General features: G+C 39.7%; 2 protein-coding genes and 1 long non-coding RNA gene across 3 annotated transcripts in view; all 3 read right to left on the bottom strand.

Annotated features, from left to right (window-relative positions):
* LOC115264262 (uncharacterized) overlaps nt 1-13,291 on the bottom strand; it is a 60,983-nt gene extending 47,692 nt beyond the window's left edge. Inside the window, exons 1-15 of the mRNA XM_062847380.1 lie at nt 12,051-13,291; nt 11,660-11,798; nt 10,423-10,851; nt 9,379-9,978; nt 8,692-8,945; nt 8,320-8,473; nt 7,700-8,247; nt 6,314-6,479; nt 5,394-6,245; nt 5,167-5,335; nt 3,590-5,099; nt 3,404-3,522; nt 2,410-2,533; nt 1,396-2,339; nt 606-1,329 (exon numbers count right to left, since the gene is read on the bottom strand). The gene's annotated coding sequence lies outside the window, so the exon portion shown is untranslated. The remainder of the gene's footprint in view (nt 1-605; nt 1,330-1,395; nt 2,340-2,409; nt 2,534-3,403; nt 3,523-3,589; nt 5,100-5,166; nt 5,336-5,393; nt 6,246-6,313; nt 6,480-7,699; nt 8,248-8,319; nt 8,474-8,691; nt 8,946-9,378; nt 9,979-10,422; nt 10,852-11,659; nt 11,799-12,050) is intronic.
* Nucleotides 13,292-14,511: 1,220 nt separating this feature from the next.
* Nucleotides 14,512-20,625, bottom strand: LOC109404164 (uncharacterized). Its single transcript, XR_009996737.1, has 5 exons — nt 20,012-20,625; nt 19,776-19,941; nt 18,821-19,717; nt 18,576-18,756; nt 14,512-18,498 (listed from the first exon to the last, which is right to left on the bottom strand). It is a non-coding gene; the product is annotated as an uncharacterized LOC109404164 (long non-coding RNA).
* A 1,631-nt stretch (nt 20,626-22,256) lies between these two features.
* LOC134284078 (FLYWCH-type zinc finger-containing protein 1-like) lies at nt 22,257-23,934 on the bottom strand. Its single transcript, XM_062842334.1, has 4 exons — nt 23,931-23,934; nt 23,575-23,838; nt 23,052-23,309; nt 22,257-22,582 (listed from the first exon to the last, which is right to left on the bottom strand). Exons 1-4 carry the CDS (start codon nt 23,932-23,934, stop codon nt 22,257-22,259), a joined length of 852 nt encoding a protein of 283 aa, XP_062698318.1.
* Between the last annotated feature and the right edge of the window lie 2,985 nt (nt 23,935-26,919).

Here is a 26,919-nt window from a genome sequence, read left to right as displayed (position 1 = left end):
CACTGAAAATGTTTTTCGCAAACTATTTAAAAGCGTGTCATCTTTTATAATTTTATAATAATTAAGGGGGCTCAAAATTAATCTTAGATAACGTTAACTTATAAGTTTCATCGAAATTTTCTTTTTGATAATTCAGTAGATTGGTGAGATTGCTTATTCTTACAAATCAAATATCTAACGTATGTTTTATTATTATTTAAAAAAACAGACGATTCTTGAAGGTAATCGAAATTAATGATTAAAATCTGTCGATTTGTAATTTGTAGAACTCGACGGATTCCAATGGATTTTTGGGTGGTCGCTGGTAATGAGATCTATTTCAATTCAAACTTCACCTATGAATCAGTTTACTACTCCTATCATCACTTAGGAAACAAAGAAGTCGCAGGACCTGTAGATTCAGTAGCAATTCGTCTATTTGCCCTTGAAAAAGAAACGGCAGGGCGGCATCAGTTTCTAAGATCCATCTCGTACTTCTGAATAGATTTCTCCGCGAAAGGCGTGGTCAGCAGTCGCCCTTTGGATGTATCTACCACTACTGGTGGATGATTGTGAACATTGTTTATCCGTATTATCGTTCCGAACGAATCGGTTGTGATACGTACGTTACACTTCAGGGCCGGCTCCTTCACACAATACCACCGGGTGCTGGTTTTGCAGATACGCCTCCTCGTAAAATAATGTCCACCGATTTTTAACCGAGGAAATGTTCCCTTTTTGCCATTGATATACTGGACTACAGCATCTGTGAAAAACATACGTATTTTCTTAATGATGAATTCCATAGTTTAAAGTTAAGTTTTTTTCTGTCAACTCTGAACACTGTAAAAAAACCTAATTCCTATGAGGCAACTGAAACGAATATAAATCAAAAACTGCAACCAAATCGCATAATGGAAAATGAATAAAAACATTGAATTGTAACATGAATTGATTAGACTAATATTAAGTTATAGAGTTGTTGAGGGAAAAGTAAAACAGATGATTATAAGATTGTGTTCCTGGCAACCTTGCCCCTCTTCACAGAATAATCTTATTTTACTACATATCATAATAAATAAACGTTTTCAATGGCTTTCCTTATTCACGACAGAGGTCTTTTCCTTACTGTCCGTGACCAGAACACACTTCAACGGTAGCGGAGGCAGCCGTTTCCTCTTCCGTGGCAACACTTCCTCGTTCCGTTCGCGGGCGCACTGCTCTCGCAGCTTGGCACATTCACCGGCTTTCCGACGCTCCTGGATAATTTTGTGGTTGTGAAATCCACGCAGTTTGATGGACGGCCGATCTCCTTTCTTACCATGACCGGTAGTTGCGCGTGCAGAACATCTACAGAATTTAGGGAAAAATGTAGTTGATGTATTCTTATAAGATTAATACACTGTGATAGCTTACCCAAGTACCCTATCCTGATTGCACGTCCAAAATTGTAATTCTTCAGTTGTTTTTGCTCGAGTGTACAAATAACCATCGACGCATAATTGAGTTTTGCCGCGTTTGCTAATCACGAATGAAATATCTGAAATTTAAATAGCGATTACATTCAATTATTAGAACTGCAGTACTAGATCAATTTGATAATATAAGCAAAAAAGAAGTGTTATTAGATTTCGAGTTTATTAAATAATAAAATTATGCAGAACTCCATCTCGACAACCACTAACATACAACGATTTCAAACAGCAGTACTAGAATTACTGAACGAACAATTGGGTACGTTCGGTGTAGTACTAGATTTGTAGTAATGAGCAGAATTTTTGTATGGTGAGAAGGTCAATTCTCCGTTTCTGCAAAGAAATGGTGCAAAAAGCATGGGTATTACGATTCCTTGCCTAATTTGATGCTGTTTGAGCAAAACTTTGGATAACTTTGTTGTTTATGTTGCAAGAAATGGAGAAAACAACAACACTGTTGCCCAAAATTTTACTCAAACAGCATCAAATTAGGCAAGGAATCATAATACCCACGCTTTTAGCCCCATTTCATTGCAGAAACGGAGAATAGACCTTCTCACCAAAATAAAATTTAGCTCATTACTACAAATCTAGTACTTCATCGATCTGTCCTATTCAACCATTCGAATTCACTTCGACGAGGATGGATTATCGCCTCCCAAAACGCATTCCACCGGTGGAGGTGGTGCTCCCGATGACAATCGTTTCCGCTTTTCTGGCAACATTTCCATCTCCCGGCGTTCCATGGCGTTCAGTTTCAGCAATTTGGCACTTTCTCCTGGTTTGCGGCGCTCCAAAATGATCCCGTGACTGTGGGTGCCCCGAAGCTTGATCGTGGGCGAATTGCCCTGCCTTCTGCGGCTGGAAATGGCTCGCGCCGGACAGCTGCGATAGGTTACGAAGAAATCAGTTGTAATTGACCTGAATTTCATGGAAAATAATGAAGGGTGCTCACCGTAAAACTTTGTACTGGCTGCAGGACCAATACTGGAATTCCTCGGTCGTTTTGGAGCGGATGTAGGGGTATCCATTGACACATAATTGAGTCGCCCCTCGTTTATTAAGGGTAAACGAAATATCTGAAGGTATAAGAAAACATAATCTGGTTAATTAAGCTGATGTACTAGATCAACTACGGCACAAACCAAATATGAATAATATTACATCTTTTTCTCATATTTGTTTCAGATTCAATAAAATATCAATTCAATGAAATGTCTGATCAAACAAAAGTTGGCATCTATACCATTGTTTCAATCTATGAAGAAACTCTCAAGAGTATCTTATAAAAAACGGTCCAGATGTTTTACAAGGCATTATTTAAAAAAAAAAACAAAAACATTTCTATATGTTCACCATGGGTCTTATAGGGGAACTGACAAGGATTTTAAAAAAATGTTAAAAATCCTGCCAGAAATTTCAAAAGATTTCGAGATGAGGGAAGATTCAAAAATTACGTCCATCGTTTTTCGGGATTTCTAGACCCCCCCTCCCCCCTCTGTCACGCAATTTCCCTATACCCAATACACGTACTGTCACACTTTTCTAGACCAACCCCCCCCCCCCTCCCCCAAATGTTGGACGTAATTTTTGAACGTTCCCTGAAACACTTTTTAATGATCTTACAAGAATGAGGAACTCTTGAAGAATCCCTCCAGGATTTCATCAGAAATCTTATCCTAGTAAATCGCAAAAGTCCTTACTAGAACATTAGTTTTCAAGGAATTACAAGAAATCCCAGAATCTAATCAAAAACACATTTCCAAGCAATTTGCCAGTATCTCTTCAAAAAAAAAAAACCCTACGGGGTCAACTCACAAATCTGGGGAGAAATTTGAAGCATGACTTCGCCCCATGTGCAGCCTCTGTCTTAAGTCCATAACCAATTTAAACCACCATCACTGAACCCTCAAATCCCGCATCGGTAGGGAAGCCTGACCTTCTAATACCTTTAGCATTTTCTTCTGCATCACGGCGCTCCAAAATGACATGATTGTGAACGCCCCGTAGCTTGACGGTAGGATCGTTCCTCCGTTCTCGGCGACCCGAAACGGCCCGAGCCGTGCAGCTGCAAATGAATGAATGTCGTCAGCACATTTTTGCATAGTTTTAAAGAACAGGTGTTACTCAGTTACCGTAGAGCTTTGTATTCTCTGCAGGTCCTATACTGGTAATCCTCGGTTGTTTTTGAACGGATGAAGGGATACCCATTGATGCACAGCTGAGTTGCTCCTCGTTTGTTTAGTATGTACGAAACGTCTGAAAGAGTGGAAATTATTAGTCATTTGGCGTTTCAGGCTGTAGTACTAGATCAACTTATTTATAAGTGAATACAATTGCACCTTTCAGTCCTTGATTGTTTATTAAAATGTACAGATAATTATCACACTCATTGTTCCGATACTCATAATCTAGTACCCCATTTATCCACTACCACCTTCCACTGCAGTGCACCACCGACGTCAACGGGGCCACTTCGTTTCTCCGTTTTGCCCGCCAATAGCCGCTAGAATACGGAAGATGGGTATGTTCATCACAGGTTATCCGGAAGTAGTACTCTCCGCCGATTTCCTTCGTCACAGCCCGTGCTTTGCAGCGATATTTGTTGTAGCAGGCACATTTCCAGTTGGTGGTATTATGCTTCTGCTTCTCGCGGAAATACCCGTAGTTTCCGTACCACAGCATGAGGCAGCCCTGAGCGGTTTTCCCAAAATAGGCCCCACCAGGAAGACCTACGAATGTGCAGAAAATAGGGTTAATTCTGCAATCACGGTGTTGGTCTAAACTTTTGAAGAAAAATGCGAGCGATTAACATCCTCATAAGAGTTTATTCACTGTGGAAAGTTCAAATTTGTACGCATCTTGGCCGTGGTTATGGGTCGACTTGGTAACTTTCATCATCAACAAGCCGTCGAGCGCCGTTTTGGTGACGGCCCTGGCACGGCACTTCAGCTTCCCGTACAACAAGCACTTCCAGTGGCAGATTTTGATGGCCTCGTGGTCCTTGACGTCGCCGAATCCGTTGTACAGCAGCAGCGTCTTCCCACGCTGGGTATAACCGAGCTTGGCGGCCATGTGATGTTTGAGTGGTACTAGAATGGGTAGAAAATGTGTGAAAATTAATGTGGTTTTATAAGCATTTATTGAATAATAGTAACTGATATGCAATAGAATTAGACTATGATGGAACATGTGTCACGAGGAATTTGAGATGCTGGAGACATGGTAATGGAATGGTAATAGAATTTCAATGTTCTGCAAATTATACATACCTTTTGATTTAGTCGTAGTATTGGGCAATGTACAAGGGGCATTGGGCATTTGTATATTTGAAAAAAAAAAAATCCGTGATGAATATTTTGACGACAATTTGATCAATGAAGTACCAGAACACCGGTAAATTACAGTCGATTGTTCGTTTTATTTCTGCAAGATTTGATTTTCAAAATTTTACCACACAGTTGACTAGCAACTACTCGGAGGTAAACTTTTTGCTCTTCCAACTGGCTTTCCGTTTCTCTAGAAGCTGTTCCCGGTAGCGCTTGTAGTACCGAGCCGACGATAAATGTTGCTTCGCTTTTTGTGTAGCCTTGATCAGCGACATTCTAAGCTCATCCGCCGTGATTCCATCGTCCTCCCATGCAACTGCAAGTGTTATAAAGAGACACGAATCGTTACAATCTAGTACTTCAGTCATGTCCAAGATACTAACCTAGCAAACAGTTGGTGAAGATGTCGTAGTCTTTCATTGCTTTCCGAGGATACTGCGGATTGCTAACCCCTTGATACGTATAATTCTCCAGAGATCTATCGCAGAAAAGCCCTCTGATGTGCGTTGGAATATTAGGACGATCGCCCACCCGAGATGACACGTAGCGAATCTGAAATTTACAACAAACATTCAAAGCTGAAACGTACGCACTTGAGTAGCTGGCTTACGTATTCTTTCCGAATGAACGGATCTTTTTTGACGGCTTTCTCCAAGCGTTCGATGTCTTCTGCACGTTTCAGAGGGAACGTGAATCCCGCTAGCCGAAGTGACCTTGCTGCTGTGTTACCTTTTGCGGAGGACGTGGATTTGCTTTGGTCATCATCGAAGGCATGCCGAGTGGCTTCATCGGAGCAGATTTCTATCATCATGAACTCTTGGTCTGGAATGGGGAGGAGTTGGCATGGTTAGTTAGTAATTTTAATTATAAATTAAAAGTTTGTTTTGCTGAAGAATACATTCTGCTTCTTTATTAAGTTTTACTTGTATTTTAATTTTTATTTTTTTTTCTTTTGCCCTTCAACATTTGAAAAGATCAGTGTAATTTGCATGTGCCAGATTTTTCTGATAAAATTATTACTTCTACCATATAAAAAACTTCTGAGACATGGTTTCATAGTGGTAAGGTAAATATCCATTACATTTAATGTATCAAAGTAGGAATGTTAAAAATTCATTGGCGCTTTTTGATATAAAATAAACCTACCTTCAGGTTAAAAAAAAGTAAGTATGTTATCATTCATTATATTAAAGCTACTGAATACAGAACCGAGTCAAAAAAGATTAGAGCACTAAAACAATAAAAAAGCTGAGCGTTTCTGAAACTTAAGAAATTGAGTCAATAGGATACACAAAAATTCATCAAGTCTCAAATGGAGTTCGCTTTCTCTTTTCACAACTTGCTTTCACAATTTTCCTAGCACGGAACATGCGCTGCCGCATCCGGTTTCGACTTTGCTTGATCGCCGACGTCAGCTGGAAGGCAAGCTCGACATCTGTAAGTCCTTCCGCTTCGTACGCTTCTGCAAAGAGGTGCAAATCGAGTTAGTTGGTTGTGATCAGGAAGCACGATAAAACTAGTACAGCATACCCATGAAGCAGTTGGAGAATATGTCGTACATTCGCATGGCACGTTTTGTTTGGCCAACAACGTTAACTCCATTGTAATTGTAGTCAATAAGTGATTCGTCCGCAAAAACGTGGGGCAGGTAATGGACGATTTTGGTATCCCTAGGCTTGAGCTTCAGAACATCAATCTGCAAGGGAAAATGTGAAATAACGATCTAGTACTACACTCTTTTTGATGACAGCAGAACGAATGGTACAGAGCCGTTTGACATCATACCCGTTTGGATTATTGATAGTTGAATAAGTTATTAGTACAACACGCTTTTTCAGTGTACATTTCAAAAAAACAAAATGATTAAGCAAATAGCGCTGTGTTGATGAAAGTCTCGCTGGTTTGCCTTTTTAATAGGTTTTGGAGGCCCAGATATGTCCTGCCTGATGGAGTACCAGAGGAATAAGAGGCCCAAAAATGGATGGCAAAAAAGTAAAAACTTGATTGAGGAACAAGGTATGATGAAGAACCCCTACAATCGATCACAAAAGGAAGACTCGTCTAGCTCTGAGAACTGTTCAGAGCTTAAAGTAACACTCGATAAAGCAACCTGTGTGAAGAACTACGCACCGATGGAATTGTTAAATAATTTGTAGCGTCGAATTCTTAGGTATGAACACAGTAAGTGGTAGTAGTTGATATGATATTCTGAAGTTGTTTGTTTGTTTGTTTATTACCAGGGATTTTAACCTTTTATGGGTCATTCATCCCGTATATTCTGAAGTGTTATGGAGAATAAACTAACTGTAAACAAGTGCATGTTTACCTGGAATTAATGAAAGCGTAATCATGACGAATTGATTTTACAGGTTATTGGGACCGAGTATGTCTTACTAGTATTGGATGTTCGGGACCTTTAGACTACAACGCAGGATAGCATCAATGGGAAAGTTAGTGTATCACCTAACAACAACTGGTCGTCTGATGCCTGCTCAATCAATCAAACAATCTTAAGTATTCCGAATGAAAGTAAAGTTACGATTTATACATTAGAAAGTTGAAGACCATGTAACGCTAGCTTATCGAAAGCAACAATCGATAGAGATCAGTGATCAACCGATATTGAACGATTGCGGTGGTTGTTTTCAGTACACGTACAAAAAATTGAAAAATGTAGCTTTCAGTACGCTACGTCGGAATGTGAGTAGCTTGTCAATTTCTCTCGTGTTGTCTTTTGAAGGACAACCGTGACTGGTAAACTAAAACAAAAAATAAATAAATATCGGAATCATAGAGTGCTGTCGAAAAATTACAGCTCCGATAGATATTAAGCCAAACGGACATGATGTCATACGACCTGCATGCTAATTATTTCAAGCCCTTCAATCTAGTACCACACGCTTGCCTGTTACTCACATATTCCTGCCTGATTATGGAATCCTTCTTCACAAGTTGTTCCAACTGTTCCACTTCCGTTCCTTCGTTAAGAGGAAAGATGATTCCAGATCGAATCAGTCTGGTTCCAGTATTAATCATTTTTGGCTGTGGATGTGCTATTTCCTTCTTGATTTTTGATGAAGGGGCATTTGCATGAATTTTATAGCGACCATCGGCGGTGCGGACGAAATAAAAGTTTTCTTCCCGTGACTTTTCCTTGGCAACGATTTTTCCTGTAAGAGGTGATAATTAGGGCGTGGTTAGTGAGAAATCGAAGAATTTAGTACTGTATGTAGATATAATAAATAAAAATAAAAGGTCTGGTTTCATTATTTATTTTTACAACTGCACTAGTGCTTTCCACCCGCAGGATGGTTATGGAGTTCGCTTTCTCTTTTCACAACTTGCTTTCACAATTTTCCTAGCGCGGAACATGCGCTGCCGCATCCGGTTTCGACTTTGCTTGATCGCCGACGTCAGCTGGTAGGCAAGCTCAAACTCCGTAAGTTCCTCCGCTTCGTACGCTTCTGCAAAGAGGTGAAAATCGAGCTAGTTAACTTCTTACGTTTACAAAGCACAATAGAGCTAGTCCAGCATACCCATGAAGCATTTGGAAAATATGTCGTACATTCGCATGGCGCGTTTGCCATGGCCATTATTGTAATTGTAGTCAATAAGGGCATCGTCCGTGAAAACGTTGTGCATGTAATGGACGATTTGCGTATCCCTAGGCTTAAGCTTCAGAACATTAATCTGCAATGTGAAAAAGAAATCATGTACTAGGACTGTATTTTTTCGAAAACAGGAACATCGTTTGGCACAAAACCGTTCGACATCATACCGTTTCGTAAGAATCAAAGTATAAGAAGAGATCGGAGACGGCTCTGATGGCATATGACATGCAAGCTTTTTTGTTCAAGCTGATCAATCTATGGTCATAATCTAGTACCTCACGCTTGGCTGTTACTCACATATTCCTGCCTGATTGTAGAATTCTTCTTCACAAGTTGTTCCAACTGTTCCACTTCCGTTCCTTCGTTTAGTGGAAAGATGATTCCAGATCGAATCAGTCTGGTTCCAGTATTAACCATTTTCTGATGTGGATGTGCTTTTTCCTTCTTGATTTTTGATGAAGGGGTATTTGCCTGAATTTTATAGCGACCATCGGCGGTGCGGACGAAGAAGAATTTTTCTTCCGTTGACTTTTCCTTGACGACGATTTTTCCTGTAAGGGGTGAGAATTAGGCGGTGGTTAGTGAGAAATCGAAGAATCTAGTACGGCATGTATCAATGATATGAAAAAAACGAAAAATCTAGTGTTTAATTCTTTATTTTTACATCTGCACTAGCGATTTCCACCCGCCGAATGGTTATGGATCTGATTCTTGAGAACCAGACCTCCACTACCGTCCAGGGTAATTATCCGGGCACGACACTTCAGCGAACGACTCTTCGAACACAACCAATAGGTTTTATCTTTGTGAGTGTTATTGCGAGTGAAAACGTGGCCAATTTTTTCGCTATTTTATTTCAAAACATTTTTCGGGTCAGCAGTTCATTTAAAATTACTCCATATTTTGTAGAATTTCGAGATTAAAAGCACTTCTTTAAAGTTAAAGTTAAACTGTCACTTCCTCTATATTAATTTTCCTACGTACTCTCTCCCGCTGACGTTCCTCCATCAGCTGCTTTCGCTGGCCCAATCTCCGCCGTTCCGTTACGACGGCGTGATTGTGCGATCCACGAATGTTAACTGCACCGGTGTTCTCCAGATAGGTTGTGACCGCAGCCTTGCATCCTAGAGGTCTCGATTGGCAACACTCCCAGATTGTATACCGCTCGGTTCGCTTTTTACGAGTGAAAGAGTGGCCATTTACCATCAATCTACGCGATTTGTTGGTCGCAATGCATTGGACGGTTGGATGGTCCACATCAAGAACTGAAATGAAATTCGTTGTATTAGTAAGCGAATGGTTTGAACCGTGTCAATCAGTGCTGCCACTTTTAAACTGAGAAAGCTAGACTTGGATAGAGAAGTTGGGAATTTATTTTTTCTTCACAATGTTGTCCACAAATAGCAGCAATTTAATATTCCTTTTGAGGCTTAGAGTTTTTTTCTACTGTAGGTTTTCATAACTGGTCGCATTGTGGCGTTTTTGTTACGATCTTTGCAAGCGGGATGATTGTGTTGCCCTTGAATTGAAATGCGTGCTTGCTTTCCATCCTTGGTTCGTTCCGTACTAGCCTGTACTGGGCAACTGAAAATAAATAAATTTAAAAAAAAAAAACTTTTGATATCTAAATAATAATCCATAATATGTGATAACAATAGTACTAGAATGGACATAAAAATCATATAAAATATAGTAATCTCTGTAAATTTACTTCACAGCTCTAATACTAGTCTGATAATAAAGTGATTAAAGCCTACAGTATATAAATGAAATAATATTGAAAAACATTGGTCAAATTACCCCAACGAGCGCTGGATGTTATTATTTTAAAACAATAAATAGTTTTCAAATTAGTTGATATTCTAAATACTTCAAGCAGATACTGTAGGATTCAATAACTATTCATCTTTCGTTACATTGGGTCATGCATCATCGAATAGATTTTTTTTTCCAAAAATTACTAGGCAATCAATGCAAATTAAAGTAAATCCATGTGATTCTACTACTACAACTGATTTTGATACTTACTCATATTCAGAAAACTGAAGACACTGCCATATTCCTACGTTCTTAACCGATTTCCATGCTTTGAACAAATAACCATTGATTGACAGTTGTATGCCTCGACTTGTCTGCACATAGGCTACGTCATTTTTCACTGAAAAGAAAAATACAAATGATTAGCAATCTAGTACAACGACAGTTGCTTTGACTCAAAATCAAACACAAACAAAAGTTTCACAGTATCGCACACAGCTTTTATTCGGGGGAATAATTAATTCTGACTTGATGAACACACATTGATCCGAAAATTCTGCTCATCGTTCCGCTCCAATTCGCTGTCGATCGCTTCGTCTGTGTCCGTTTCCTATGATTCCATGATTGTGCTCGCCATTGTAGGAAATAAGTTTGCCATTGGGCTCATTAATGGACGTAGCTCGAGCGGCACATTTGTAACTGAAAATAAAGGGTCATCAGTATCCTCAGATTCCAGAAAACAGTCAAAGTTCTGCTCAAACAGCATCAAATTAGAATATAAGAATTCAACTCATAGCTACAAATCTAGTACTTCAGCAACCGTGTCCAAAAGATACACTTTTAATTTGCTTGATTTTGTTTAAAATTTACCTAGCTTAACTGCTCCCACTCGCATAACAGTCTCAATTTTTAAAAGGAAGAATTGAGAAAACGACATTTGAAGTTTAAAAACTTGTTTCCATATAAAACTTTAAAAAATATTTCGATCATCTAGAAACTTTCGCAAATTGCTTTGCACCAGAATACATAACTGTTAACAAAAAAGTTCAGTGTTCCAAGATGGGACTGATATGCGGGTACTTTCAATATAGGACGCTCATGATTTGGTGTTTTTTCACACATTGACATAAAAATACACAATTTTTATTATGGTTTTTGGAAGTACATCGAAAGCTATGACTAGCGTGTCTATATATACTATATACTTATATAGTGAAGAAATCCCAAACGGGACTGATATGCGAGTAGGGACAGTGGAGGTTTCACTAAAAATATGAGGATTTGTTCAGTAAACTCTTCTAATCACCAGCAGCGTTTTGCTGAAATTAAGCCAATTTTGCTAAAAGTTCATCATAAAACTTTGATGGATCCTTCAGCTCGGCAAAATACTGTAAAATATTACTTTGGTGGAAGCATTTGGTGAGTATTTATTCACCCTAATGCTGAATCATCTAAACAGCCATACCTACATGTAAGAAGATTGATAAGAAGGTACTAGAATACTCACCGCACATCATTGTAGTGTTTACACCGCCAACGAATGGTGTTCTTTCGCGCCTCTTTTCGAATGAAGCTGTGCCCATCAATGAACAGCCTTCGAAAGCCCTTTTGGTTGATTTCATAATTTAGTCGAAGCTGGCTGAAATCTACAACGATAAAAATAATGTAATGAGTTTAATAATCAAGAAGGTAACGCACATGCTCCAAGCAGTCAAATCAAACTCATTTTTATAAACAGAGTAGTTTTCATTTTATTGTTTGTTGGACTAAACAAGTCTATTTTAACATGATCCAGTTGAGGTGGTGAGACATTTCGATGTCCCATGACGTAGTGAGAAAACTGCACTCGATCAAGATCGAGCAGAGACTGTTGCTTTAACACCTTTAATTCGCCTCACCTCACTCATCTACTGTAACTAATCTCAGTTAAGCAACCATCGACAGCCTAAAGGGTACAAAAGTCCGCAAACAGTGTAGGAGTTTCGGTTAGAAAATGTAAATTTATTCTAGTACTGCATAACCCATCAGTATCAGTAAGGAATCACCTTATATTACTGGCTGTACTGAATGGTATGACGTTATGGCACTATCTGTATTTAAAAACTCTTTTGGTTGAACAACCAAAACAAAATAAAAGAATTTTACTTCAACTCATTCCAGTTCTAGTCCGAATCAAACGTGAAAGTGAAAATTTCCTCCAGCACCGGCTTCGGTGCCACCAGTTTGGGTCTCCTCCTGACCTGCTCGACTCTTCTATAGGCACTGGGTTTGTTGGGTTCGTGGAGATGCACCGGATTGGTGATCACGACCCGATACAGTCCGTTGTTTTTCAGCGTGGTAACGACTCGGGAATTGCACGGCCGGTGTTGCGCTCTGGTACGGCACACCCAGTAGGTCGAGTTTTGTGATTTGTTATTTCTGGCGTAGCAATAGTTGTTGATCCGGAGCAAACTGGTACCACGTTTACCAGGCACAAAATCCAACTCTTGGTTGTCCAGGGAAATGGTAGTCGTCTTCTTTGTTGCAACCGGCTCCAGTTCGCTGAAGTATTGTTCGAAATCTGAAAAATAATGACGGCAAGAGATGTTAGATAGTTTCTTAGCCGTTTGTGACTTGCTTGTCGGAAATGAAAACAAAAAAAACTTGTAAAGTATCACTTTATTGTTTGCTAAAGAAACACAATTTCGGAGAATATTGTAACAACTATACTATGTCTTATTTCACGAAACACTTTTTGTGGTTGATCGTATTGTACAAGAACTGGGAATCTTTTGCAGATTATCTGAATAAGACGCAATCAGTGAAGTACTAGATTGAAAGTAGTGAGCTGAATTTTTGTATGATGAGATGATTAATTTTCCATTTCTGCAATCAAATGGTGCAAACAGCGTGGGTTAAATGATTTCTTGCTCAATTTGATGCTGTTTGAGCAAAAGTTTGGGTAACTTCGTTGTTGAGGTTGTAAAAAATAAATAATACAACAACACAGTCACCCAAAGTTTTGCTCAAACAGCATCAAATTAGGCAAGAAATCATTATGCCCACGCTGTTTGCACCATTTCATTACAGAAATAGAGAATTGATCATCTAACCATACAAAAATCAAGGCTCACTACTTTCAATCTAGTACTTCACTGCTTGCGTCCTATAGGACACAACGGATTTTTGTATGGTGAGATGATCAGTTCTCCATTTCTGCAATGAAACGGTGCAAACAGCGTGGGTTATATGGTTTCTTACCTAATTTGATGCTGATTGAGCAAAAGTTTGGGTAACTGTGTTGTTGTATTATTTATTTCTTGCAACTTCAACAACACAGTTTCCCAAACTTTTGCTCAAACAGCATCAAATTAGGACAGAAATCATATAACCCACGCTGTTTGGACCATTTCATTGCAGAAATGGAGAACTGATTATCTCACCATACATAAATCCAGCTCACTACTTTCAATCTAGTACTTCACTGATTGCTTCCTATTGATTGTAATCCAATACTGCAATACACGTCTACTTCAGACTACAACAAATATTCCTGAGTTCTACAATTCCATCGCGACGTATGTATTTTATTTTCACTCACTCTATAGAAGTTTTTATTACAAAAGAACTTGCCCTTGCTTATCTCACCAAACCAGCAATGCAAGAATAAATGCATGTATTTTTTAACGTCTGAAAAAAGATGTCAATTCTCTCTTAAGCCCACAGCTCTAACAACCACTTTTTACGGCAACGCACTAATTTCAAATCAGTGGACCAATATCGGGAGCGTGACAATGCAGCGGCGTACCGATGGATGCTTTTTTGCCTTGCTTTGTGGTTTTCAATCTAGCTGTGCTTCATTTTCAGTAGTGATCTACAATGCAATACATAACGGCTGTAACCGTAGTGAGCATAAAAGCATGGAAAACACATTCTCAAAGGTCAGATTCAAAAATCTAGAACAACATTTTAATTACGATTTCCAATGTCGTCTAAACCCTTCCAAGTCTGTTTTATTCCATCGGTCATTCAGATCAATTGACCGTAATCAGCCTTGTGGCAGTGAACCGGGGTACCGGTGGAAATCTTTTTGCCCATATTTGTGGTAACCAATTTGGCTTTGCAGCCGAGCGATTGATGTTTCGTACACCGCCAGTAGGTGGCTTGACCGTGGCCTTTGTTTCTGTTGAAAGAATATCCATCGAAGATCAGTTTCGGGCCACGTTGTCCTTTGATGAACAGAAGTCTGTTGAGGGTTGGATGTGAGGTGTCTAGAATGAATTAGATCACTATCAGTTCAGGTATCTGAAACAGGATGACAGTGACAAATGAACGACAATGATCTAGTACTACGAAATTTATGCATGGAAAAACAGAGTATAATTTATCATTGAATTTATTCCACTAATTTGAGTTTTTGTCCTAAAATCCCGACATGTGATTGTGGGAGTGTTCGTTGATGGTGATGCGCCCTGTGCCTCGGTACGTTATCGCACGGGCGCGACACTTGAATCGCTTTCCACGCTCGCAAAGCCAGTACGTTTTGGTAGCATTGCCAGCGTTCCGAATGTAGACGTACCCTTCCAGAGTCATTTTTGGCATACCGCGGCAGCTTGGCGAAAACGTCACGTCTCTGCCTCGGTACTCGATCTGTGCTCCGGCATATCTTCGTTTGACTGAGGAGGTATTAAAAAAACAGATGTAATTATTAAAACTATTGAAACAATTGTTAAAAATATTGATAAACTAGTCACGACGGCTTGTACTAACAAGAATTTTTATACAAACTGGTGAATTGTACCAGATTTTTATATGTGTGTCTTGTAAGAAACTATTCATTTAATATAACGTCGTTTTAGATCAAATCGCAAAGGTAGAAACAAATCAATGTAGTACTAGAACTCTAATACAAAGCATCTCTCAAATGTTTATTCTTCAAATAAAAAAAAAAACACTATTCCGTTGCTGCTGCTCGCCTTTGCTTCGAAGTGGCACGTTTCCTTTTCTCTGCTACAACTTGGCGTCCACGTGCGATTATTTGCATTAGCGTGGAACTCTCTCCAAATCTCTGGCGCTCCGTGATGAGCAGATGGTTGTGACATCCACTCAGCTTAACCAGTGGTTTTTGTCCTTTCTCTCGACGACGTACAGAGGCACAAACCGGGAAGCTGCGAATGGAAACGATTAACTTACCCTAGACGTTTTCGTTGTTTACACGTCCAATACTGAACTTCGTCGGTTGTCCTCGATCGGATGAAGGGACATCCATCTACGCATAGTTGAAGGCCACCCACGTTATTCACCACGAAAACAATATCTGCAATGGTATAAATTAGTCGTTAAAGCATGATACGTTTACTGATACAATGTAGTAAAAAGAACTAATTGAAACATATGGCAAATCAATCAAAGAACTGTGATATTCTTAAAGTGACGGTATCCAGTATCTAGAACTTCTTGTTATATCGGCACCAACATTTCAAAAGGGCGTAACTGAATTTGGAAGTAATACCTTCTTTCAAAGCTGTAGGTCGTACTGCCTCCCTTACACTCAAACCACCGTGGTTGTCGGAAAGAGGAGAGTTTTTCCCATTTGGTACTTGTTGTGAAAAACATGGAAATCATAACACATGATCCACAGCTTTAAAGGAAGGTGATGATTCCAAAAGCAGTTACGCCCTTTTGAAATGTTGGTGTCGATATAATGAAAATACAATATGCGTAGCCAGAGCCTATCAGTAGATAGGCTCCAGAGGCACGTTCTCCTCCATTTGGGAAACATGTGCCATCCTACCATGTGTCTGCAAAGTTTTGCCTGCAAACTACACCTGTAGGGCAGGATCGATGTAGTACTAGATGTATGGTACTGAGCTGGATGTTTGTATGATGAGATCATAAATTCTTCTCTTCTGCAATGAAATAGTGTAAACATCATGGGCATTATATAGCTCATCACTACAAATCTAGTACTCCATCAGACGCACTCTACTGAATACCTATATATTATGAATAACTAAAATATAATGAAAAAAAAGTAGATTTACGAAGAATCTGCATCTTTCCGATTGTAAAAAAATGCTCTTAAAGCATGCATGGTTGTTCACTTATAAAACATTGAGATCCTTGAATAGTAGACTAGATTGTTTAATTTGTTCAACCTACTAGAACAAACTGCGAAATTTATGCGTTAAATTGGGGAACACTTTCGAGTGGGTATGTTCTGCAACCACCACCCGCAGCTTGGGTAGCCCATCGGCTCCACTGGTGACAATGCGGGCGCGACACTTGAGCCGGTAGTACAACGAGCATTTCCACGTTCGGGACCGCTGCCCTGGGTAGGGTCGCTCATTTGGAGTGTAGGTGTTTCCATCGTGAAACAGATGCTTGGTGCCACGCTTCGATAGCACATATATTACGTTTCCTGTTGGGGATACAGATAAAAATGTTAGTGACTCACTCGTGTCGTATCAATTAGGTTTCAGTTTGTCTGCACTAAGTATTCTAGTACTATATTACCACTAATGTCTTCACTAATCAAAGACCCGATATCAGTCAATTTCTGAGAGAAAAAAATAAGTGATAATGAGGACAAGGAAGGCATAGAATACCACCAAAAATATACTCGAAACGATATCTTAAGACATGAAGTACTAGAATTTGTACATAAATGATAGAAGAGTACATTGTGTTATTTTGATAATTTTTGGAACGTAATTTTAAGTTGATTACACATACAATAAAAAGCTTGCTAATGTTTCGTTGTGTTAGAACATCTGACATTTTTGTCAGAAACTTATTCCTTAGATTTTTTACACTTATCAAACGAATACACATCGCGAGTGTGGTTATGGAGGGGTTTGGTGATTTTCATCATCTGCCGCCCGTTAACCTCCTTCGTGACGGCCCTGGCTCGGCATTTCAGCTTTCCGAACAACGAGCATTTCCAGTTGCAGCTCTTCTGAGCCTGGCGGTCTTTGATGTAGGCATACCCGTTGTACAGCAGCATCGCCCTTCCCTTCTGGGTGTAACCGAACTTGGCCGCCCGGAGTTTGGGGGAGCCTGGAAACACGTGACGATACAAGAACGGTTAATTTAGAATACATCTAGTGGTAGAAATGGCTCAATATATGTAAAGAAGTATAAGATACGTTGGTTTTTAAAATTTCATATATTTCCTCGAAAACCATTCCATTAAAAAATGATGGTAATAAATAACTCAATACTGTATTCGATTCCATGGAACGTTGAAAATTATTGTAGCCTGTTTCAGATTACGCTGATCTATAAAGAAGAATAATGTTAGTATTTAAGTTGAAAGGGTTTTTTATATTACAAAACATAAACATTCGCGTATCTTTCAAATAGTATACCAGAAATTTAAACTGACGAAGTACTAGTACTACATTCGAATAAAGACAGGTCTTGAATAACTTTTTCCTTTTTCATTTGTTTAAGGAAGCATAGCCGATGACGAACGTATTCCAATACAATCGATTCTGATATTTCAATGTTTTGTTTTTTGAAAACATTAATCACATGCACTGTAAACAGAAAAAAAAAGTGTTGATTGAATACCGATCTGGTACTACCCAACAGGCCGATAAACGTCCTTACCAATCACAGATCGCAGTTTATGAGAATCCAGTTGTTCCAAATCACCATCATCCACCAGTCGTCTAGTGCAAGCACCCACCAGTATCTCTCTACCGAATATTATGTCCAACAGTCGGGCAGTGTAGAGAGCCGGGTTGGGAGAATAGATTTTTACCAGGTCCTCCATTGCTATGTAGATGTCGCTGCCACTATACAAAGGAACTTTTCCAGATGCCCCTTCTGCGCTGGATCTTCTCAGTAAGCCGTGCAGTCGCGAAATCGTTGGATTTTCTTGTGGTGGATGCAATCGTATTTGAGAGATGATTTCAATTTTCGGATAAGTCGTAGGCATTTCTGTTTTGTTCCCTGTAGTTGCTGCAAAGAAACAGACAAACTTAGTTATGTAAAGTTAAAAGAAATCTTCGTTCAATTTAATTTGAAGAATTTGTCCAGAAAAAAACGATTGAAACGTGTGAAGTACTAGATCAAAAAAGAAATATATTGTTTTTTTTTCTAGTTACGATCAAAATATAAGAAGGTAAAACTCATCAGAGGTACTAGATTAGAAGAAAATTTTAGTTAAATGATAACTGTGTATGAAGCTGTGTTATTTCACGACCTCCACTGGAAAACATCAGTGCTCGGGATCCAGCGCTTGAAGTCGTTTCCGCTGATTGTAGATGAGATTGTACCGTCGTCGAGCAACCAGTTGCACAGCTTTCATCAGCGAACCAGCCAAAGCGTCCTGCGTAACACCATGGCTGGACCACGCATCTGCAATTGGAAAATGGGAAGCGGTGTTAGTCGTGCAAAAAAACCAGGGCTGTAGTAGAACAAAGCATTAGATTTACCTAGCATACATGAATTGAAAATGTCGAACTTTTGCATGGCTTTCTTTTTACACGAAGCACTAGAGTCGTACCGTTCCTGGCCAGTCCAGTTGAAATTAGAGAGGGCTTCGTCGTTGAAAAATCGGTAAAGGATGTGAGCAATCTCCGTGTTGGGTAGTTTATTCGCTGCCAGATATTTGATCTGTTGGAAGAATTAAAAATCAAAATGACGCAAAATGAGGGCAGAACATCCGATGAAAACTCACATATTGGTTTCTGATGATAGGATTCCGTTTGACCATCAGTTCCAACCGGTCGACATCCTCTTCGCATGTCAGAGGAAATTCAAATCCAGCCACGCAAACTGATTTGGAATGCTTTCTACTCGGAGGACGTCGCTCATTTTGGTTGATGTTTGGCTGCATATGAAGTGGTCTGCCGGCCGTACCTTCATGTACACGTGGGTCTAGTTTTTTGCAACTTTATATCCTCACTTTTATGAGTTTCTGCTAGTTGATCTAGTACTGCATTACCGGTGGTTGAAAGTGTAGAATCCACTTGGATGGGAATGCTTTCCAGCTTAATGTCGTCCACGGCAATTTCTGTTAAACAAAGGAAACAGTTTGATGTGGTTTGATATCGCATGAATGAGGTACTAGATTGATAAATGAAGCGATGCCGTCTTACAGTGTTCAGCAACTGTATACAGACATTATTTGCAAATTGGTTGTTTTTTCTGCTTCAGATGCGTTATATTTTTAACTTATTTATTCATTTTAGAAAAATAATAACCTTGTAATAGCATCGAAATCTAATATAACTCATATTAAAATCATGATACTTTTATATTGTTTACATGAAAATTATTAAGTTGATTCGCTAGAATCAAATAAGTACAAAATACATAATCAGTCAGGTATGAATCTAATCGAGTACTGAACTAATTCTTTCCTACAACAGTCCCAACGGGTTATCGGTGAAATTCCCAGTTTACTCCAAAACGAACACAACCAGCTAGTGTTCCGATTTTTCCTTCAACATCTTCTCGATAGATCTCTTCACCCGGAAGGTACGCTGACGCATTCTGTTACGAGTCTGCTTGATGGCCGTGGTTATTTGGTTGGCCAGTTCTTCCATGGTTAGCCCTTCCGATTCGTAAGCATCTGTGGAATAAGATTTTAATTGATACATCGTTATCACTGTCAAAACCGTTGAACTCACCCATGAAACAACTGCTGAAAATATTGTAACCTTTCATGGCGATCTTGCGCCTACCAAGCACGTTTGCTCCATTGAAGTTATATCCTTCCAGAGCTTCATCCGAGAAAACTGACGGCATAAATTGGAATAGTTTGATATGTTTCGATTTGCGCTTCAACAATTTCACCTGAAAAATGCCATTCTAATCAAGCAATATCACTCTAGTACTACTTTCCTCCCAAATGAAAATATCTTACATATTCCTCGCGAATGTCGGCCCGTTCCGAAATAGTTTTTTCCAATCGTTCCACTTCATCGCCATCGGAGATTGGAAATGTGAATCCGCCTAGGATGCAAACAACCCGCATCGGTGACGAAGCCTTAAATAGAGCTTTGGTCTCTTTTGTTTGTCTAGCTTTAGCTGCAGGTTTCTCCTGAATCTTGTACTCCCCTTCGGCGGTGCACACGACGTAGATATTACTTTCATCAGATTTATTATCTGCAATGAACATTTTTATGGGTTAGTGAAATTTATATTTTTTTATCTATTTTTTCCAAGAATTTTCATTTAAAACAGTGTCCAACAGAATCAAGACTAAGATTACGAAAAACTATTTTTTGTTTTATTGTTTAGTCTGAAATTAAAATCAACGCAATCTAACGGTTTTTGCCAACAATCAACAGTTTGGCCACCTTGAGAACCTTAATGTCCCTATTTTTGAAGTCAAATTTGCTCTCGTGATTGTGGTCCTCACGAAAGGAGTAGGCCGTCCCCGGTTCGCCTCGCAGGGTGCTGATCCGACTTTTGCATCTGTGGAGGATAATAACACACTCGTCACTGCCGAAGTTATTCTAAATATGTAAATCGGATGCCTAAATTACCCAGATCTTTGCCGAGAGCAGTGCCAAATGATGATGCGTTCCCTGATTTGAGACCGGGTGTACAGGTGGCTGTCGATGATCAACTGCATGTTGCCGAGTCTTCCCACAATGAAGGTGATTTCACGGTCCTCTGGAAAGATTGTTGCGTTAGAGTGACAGTTCTCGCTGATGAATTGTCAATTCAATACTGTTTAACTAAATCATAAACAAAACCATCTTGATAAGCTAGAAATAATGTATTTCAGTATGTATTTTTCTTAAATCTAGTACTTAACGAACCTACTAAATATTCACGTAATAATTTCTGAAAATATTGCAATCTGAAATAAAGATGGGAATAACATAAAAATTATGATGTTAATTTGAGCAAAGAATCCCTAGATGATATAGGAAAGTGACTTTTGCGGCCCCCAAAGTAACAAGTCAATCTAGGCTATCTAGGAATGCTGTGCATAATTTTATCCATTCTTGTACATTGCAACCCCATCCAATCAAAACTCACGTCGCATCTCTAGCTTGATACGACCTGCAGATACCATCCAATTGCTGACCGGTAGCCAAATCGTGATTATGGGCAGCACAGAGATAGTAGACCAGCTTGTTGTTGACCACCACCTCGGACGGGCACTGTTGGCTCCTGTATCGGCTGCATCTGTAGTGGCTTATTTGGTTCTTCGTGTAGGTGAACGAGTATACCATGTCCTCCAAGAGTACCTGAGCCGCTCCAAAACGTGTGTTCTGGTACACCACGGGGACTCCTTGGGTACTGTTTATAATCTCGTTTACGTTGTGCTTGGGTTTGGTCCGCTTGGAGCGAGTGGGCTTGATCGGTTTTCTATTTTGGACCTTTTCCTCCGTAGCGTATTCGATAACTGTAGATACTGAAAAAAGAATATAGCATGTTAGTAGATTTTCTAGCAGTACTAGAGTGAGATAAACTAAAACACGATTGGTGCAATCAAAAACAGAACCTTTATTTCAAAAGAAAAGGAAATCTCAAACAGAAGCTTTGCAAGTTATTTACCTTTCATTGCCCATTCAGTAATTGAAGTACTAGATCAACTCAATTTCGGGCATTTTATTTGCACAGAATTCAAATAACAATACGCTCAATTGCTGAAAATAATGCCTACACCAGTGTTGCGAATACTCACATGCGAAAAGTTATACTTACTTGGTTCTATCTCATTCTAGAAACATGCTATCAAAAAATGATGTTTGAAGGGCTTTTAGATTGTAGTTTAATCTAAAAGTTTACCGAATAAAGTAAAGCTCATAGACGCATACCAAAATCGTGAGAGAGCTGTGAGCACAAGGTGAGTATAAATTACACGAATTTTACTCACCTCGTACCCATGGCTCTCTCACAATTTTGGTATGCTTCTGCGACCTTTACTTTATTCGGCAAACTTTTAGATTAAACTACAATCTAAAAGCCCTTCAAACATTATTTTTTTGAAAGTATGCTTCTGGACTGAGATAGAAGCAAGTGAGTATCACTCTTACAAGTGAGTATTCCCAATACTGGCCTACACAACGTATTATGTAGAGAAAACCAAACATTTGTTCAAGTACCGTGACGTTATGTCACAGCACGAACTCGATAACTCTTATCCTCGCCTAGGACCTTTCCAACGCCGCTGGATGATTATGGACCTGATTCTTGAGGATCAGTCCGGCACTGCCGTCCAGGGTAATGATTCGGGCGCGACACTTCAGCGAACGGCTCTTGGCACACAGCCAGTAGGTTTTGCTCTTGTGGGTATTGTTGCGGAAAAAGGCGTGGCCACCCATCAGCAGCATTGGGCGTCCCTTGCGGCCTACCACCATCTTCAGGTCCAACGGGAATTGGGTCTTCGCTTCGTCATCCTCTCCGTCGTCTTCATCATCATTGTCGTAGTGCTCTTCCGATTTGCGTGTCGAATATTGAACAATTTTCAGCTTAACTGTTTGGGATAGGTTGGATGAAAAATTATGAATAGGTTAGAGCTACGTAATATGATAAAATATGGATTAGAATGTCATCTTCTTTTGATTAACAAGTTTGATTTATTATGCAAATGGGTTCTTTCGGCTGTTGTAATTTTTTTTCCATTGGAGTACTAGATTTACACAATCGCTTCGGAGAATTTCTTTTTTCCAAAACTGAAACAGCCTGAAAATAAATTTAAATTGCTAATAGCTCAAGTTACTCCACAGTGAACAAGAAAATAATAATTTGATGAGGTCGTTCTAAACTATTAGGCTATGTATTACTAAAAACGAGGTACTAGAACAAAACCATTACGGAGCGTAATTTCATAAAATGAAAAATAAATTAGTTTTTATTAAAACTCATTGGCATGCAATTCTACATCAAATGATTGTGTCACATTTACTTTCTAACTCAGAAATCTCTTTTCCGTTTGGGACGACGGAACTCATCCTCGGTGAGATCCTTGCGATGGGTGTGCTCTTCGTGGGTGACGCGCACGTATTCGTATCCGTTGATGTTTTTCGTGATGGCCCTTGCTTTGCAGCGCAGCCGTTGGTAAAATTGGCACTTCCAGTTCACCCGTCCGCTCGATTCGTTGGTTTTGTTTTTGCTAAAGTAATATCCGCCATGAAGCAAGCGCTGCGTTCCTCGGGAGGTGTACTCGTACTGGGCTCGTTCGGTGAACACAGCTTTGTCATCTAAAAGTACAGAATAGTTTAGTGTATGATAATGACGTACTAGAACTGCAGTAGAATCATTTCTGCTCCTAGTAAATAATAATTGGTCATCGGAGGTAATCTTACAGAGTGTTTCACCAGGGTGAATATATCTACTGAAGTACTAGAATAACACTTAAACACATAATTTATTTGCGACGAGAAACTCTACTCTTACTTATAACCGATACTTGCACATCTCAAAACGACTCATCCTTGACATGCGGGATAAAAGTGTTCGCCAAACTCATTGGGTTGACGGCCAGCCTTCGGTAGTTGATCTTGTACTGCTCCACCGGGTGGTAGTGTAACGTGTTGGTGACTTTCACGTACACCACGCCATTGATGTCCCTCGTAACGGCACGAGCCTTACACTTGTACCGCGTAAAGAGGGAACATTTCCAGTTGCAAGTCTTCGCCGACTGTCGATCCTTGGTGTACGCATGCCCATTGTGTATTAGTTTCTGTTGACCACGACGAGTAGTTCCGAATACAGCCGGTTCGAAAACACCTAAAAATGCGAATAGTTCGTATTAGTGCGATAGTAATCTAGTACGTCATTGGAACCACTAAAGGAAACATAGTTTAAACAGGACAATGAACCCATTCTGATATACGTATATTTTTCTCACAATAATTCAACAAAGAAACTACTTTCTTTCTTATGCAGACTCCATTTCGTCCGCTTTCGTAATAATCACTGGATGCCTCCGGTACATCCGGACATCGTGACTGTGGGCATCGTTCGTAAGCCTTACGTAGGTGATACCGTCAATGATTTTGGTAATGGCACGGGCGCGACACTTCTGCCGACGGAACAAAACACAGCGCCAATTGGTCGAATCCGGAAAGTCTCGGTCCTTGACGTATTCGTACCCATGGCAGATCAGTTTCTTCGCTCCTCGTTGGCTGATCCCGAACCGGGCCACTTCCATTCCGGCTTTCGGAAGCATAAACCGTTCATAAATCTCCCTCCTGGCGAAGGATTCTGTGGAAAATGATAGAACGTCATGTTTTGAAGGAATTACTGTGAAGTACTAGAGTATTCATGTAGTACAAATTTTAACGAACAACAACAGCTCAAAATAACGGTTTTATTTTCTCTTGTTTGGTCATGATCTAGACTATACAGATTGTTCGAGGAATCCTGTGACAGCCAATGGTCTGCTGCTTCTTCTGAGGAAGGTATTGTTAAGGAAGGATTTCATCTGTCGTGGTACCGTGGGCCAGTTAATTACTACTACTACTACTACTGCCTCCGACGAAGCCCGATGACGCCTTATGGTGATAGATTGATTTCGTCGATCACAACTAATTTGTATCACTAATTGCGCTTCCAGTACTGCATGTTGTTATTCCGTTATCCACAACCAAGCAACAATCGCTTTGACTGGATGTTTCACGGCTAAAATTAGGCGATGCAAGAAGTGGTTGCGATTGAAACTAGAGCATAATGTTGGTATGAAAGGGCGCTAAACTGTATAAGAGTTGATGCATTATTCGATGTGGTACTAGATTGAATAAACATTAGAGACTACGTGAAGTGGAAACTCATAAAACGATTGCAGCGCAAGTTATCACTATTTTACTGGGGTGATTTTTTGCTACATGACGATTCATCACCGTTTCACGTAGTACTAGTTTTAAACAATAAATTAAAAGATCATTAAAACTGTGTTTGAAGTTTGCGGCGATTTTTTCAGAAATTTCAACAAGAGGTTCTCAAGAAACTTTAAAGTTCATAAAGAAACTGACTTCTCAACCATTGGTATTGCGGAAACTTATGAACTCAAGATAACTAAACAAATATTGCTTGAAAATCACGGTTGGAAAATATGAGGAAGGTCGATCAATGCTGTTCAATTTTATTTGGCCTCAAATCAAAAACCGCCACTGACGAAATTACAATGGTTCGTGGTTGTGCGTATTCTTCAGAATAACCAAGCCCGGAACCAGCCCGTTGGTAATGGCACGTCCTTTGCACCCACTGTGCCATTTGGTACACTTCCAGTAAATTTTCCCGCTGTGCGCATTGTTCTTGATGTAGCGGTGGCCCTGGTAGTTGAGAACGTTATTTCCCCGGCCAGTTGTGTAGGTGGGCTTCGAAGGTGAACCATCGCTTTCAAAATTGAACATTTCGTTGTTTGCCGAAGGCATCGTTGCGGATTTGGATCTACATTTCTTCTTTGCAGGTACTTTTACTGTTTTCATTCCCTCTGCAGAACCGATAATCTCCTCAATGAAGTAAATCTGGTCAACGTCGTTGTCATCTATAAAGGAAAATAGAAATCCATTAACCCAAAACTCATGCAAAAACGACACTCTTCAGGATTCAAAACGATTGCACGAAACACAAAGTTTCAGTTGAGATAGATTTATTTAACTATGGGTCTTCGAAAAGTAAAATCCTATGTGTAGCAGAACTGCGGGATTTTCGCTCAACGAATACAGGGTGATTATGTGTTCCGCTGCGAGCTATCAACGTGGGAACCTTTTTCTCCTCACTGTTTGCCGGGGTGATCACTCTAGCTTTGCAGGCTGTACTTCCCTGGAATTTGATTGAAATTTGTTAGTTGAAGAAAAGTTCTGCATAAACAGACTGACCAACCTTTTTAGCGCAGATCCAATAGGTTTTGTATGCCCCCTTACGATTCTTCACGAATTTGTAGCCATCAACGTGCAGCAAAACGCAACCACGTTGCCCGACGGTGAAGTATATTTCCTTGGGTTGATCATCTTCCACTTCTTCAATGTTAACAATTTTAAACACTAAAATGGAATCCAAATTAACTGATTAGTTATGCTTCAACGTAATGCAAATATAGGGCATAGAGAAAAAGTCCACCACAGTCTCCACCAACTTATTAATGTTTTATTTACAGAGTATCATATAAGATTGCAGTACTAGAATGGTTCATGATTGTGTATTGGAAATCGAACCACCAAGTTCTCTTCCCCGTTTCTCAGTGTGTTGGTTAAAACCCGTGCTTTACATTTGCTCATGCCTGCCCTCGCACAAGACCAGTACGTTTTGTTTGCACTTTCCTTGCTTTTGGTATAGCTGAACTCTCCTACCTTTAGCTTGCGACTTCCTCGAAATCCGGAAACGTACCGGACATAGACATCTGAAATGTGGATTGGAATCATAAGATCAATGCAAAACTTGGTGTACGAGAATTCCTAAATTTAATAAAGTGAAGTACTAGATTGACTTCCAAAGACGTGTGTAGTTTATTAATATCTTGCAAGTTGTTGTTTCAGTCGCTTCAAAGATCCGTACGCTCTGGGTGAGGCCACTACCTGGTGGTTATGTTCCACGTTCAACATGAAAAACTCTTCGAGTACGGACTTAATCCGGGCGCGACACTTGTACACGGTAAACTGCGAGCAGCGCCAGTATGTGATATCGTCTTGATAGCAGAGTAAACTCGACTGGTCGGTTAGAGGAGCAAACAAAGAATGATTTATTTCTACATATAAAAAGCAAGGCTTACTATGCTAACATCCCCCCTTAAGCCTAAATTCGTAAACCCCAAGTTTCGTCTTATCTTCAATGTGCTTCGGACCCGCTAATGGTTTTGTAAGGATGTCC

Source organism: Aedes albopictus, chromosome 1, assembly GCF_035046485.1.
Source record: "Aedes albopictus strain Foshan chromosome 1, AalbF5, whole genome shotgun sequence".
NCBI classification, from domain to species: Eukaryota; Metazoa; Arthropoda; class Insecta; order Diptera; family Culicidae; genus Aedes; species Aedes albopictus.
The sequence above is the reverse complement of the archived record's forward strand: the minus strand, read 5'-3'. Positions and strand labels throughout refer to the sequence as shown.

What these genes read in the sequence shown, in the direction of transcription:
- LOC134284078 (XM_062842334.1), bottom strand. An exon ending in GCTGGCCGTCAACCCAATGA is followed by an intron (nt 23,310 to 23,574) that starts GTTTGGCGAACA and finishes CTGTACTTTTAG; the next exon opens with ATGACAAAGCTGTGTTCACC. An exon ending in TCTCACCGAGGATGAGTTCC is followed by an intron (nt 22,583 to 23,051) that starts GTCGTCCCAAAC and finishes TATCCCAAACAG; the next exon opens with TTAAGCTGAAAATTGTTCAA.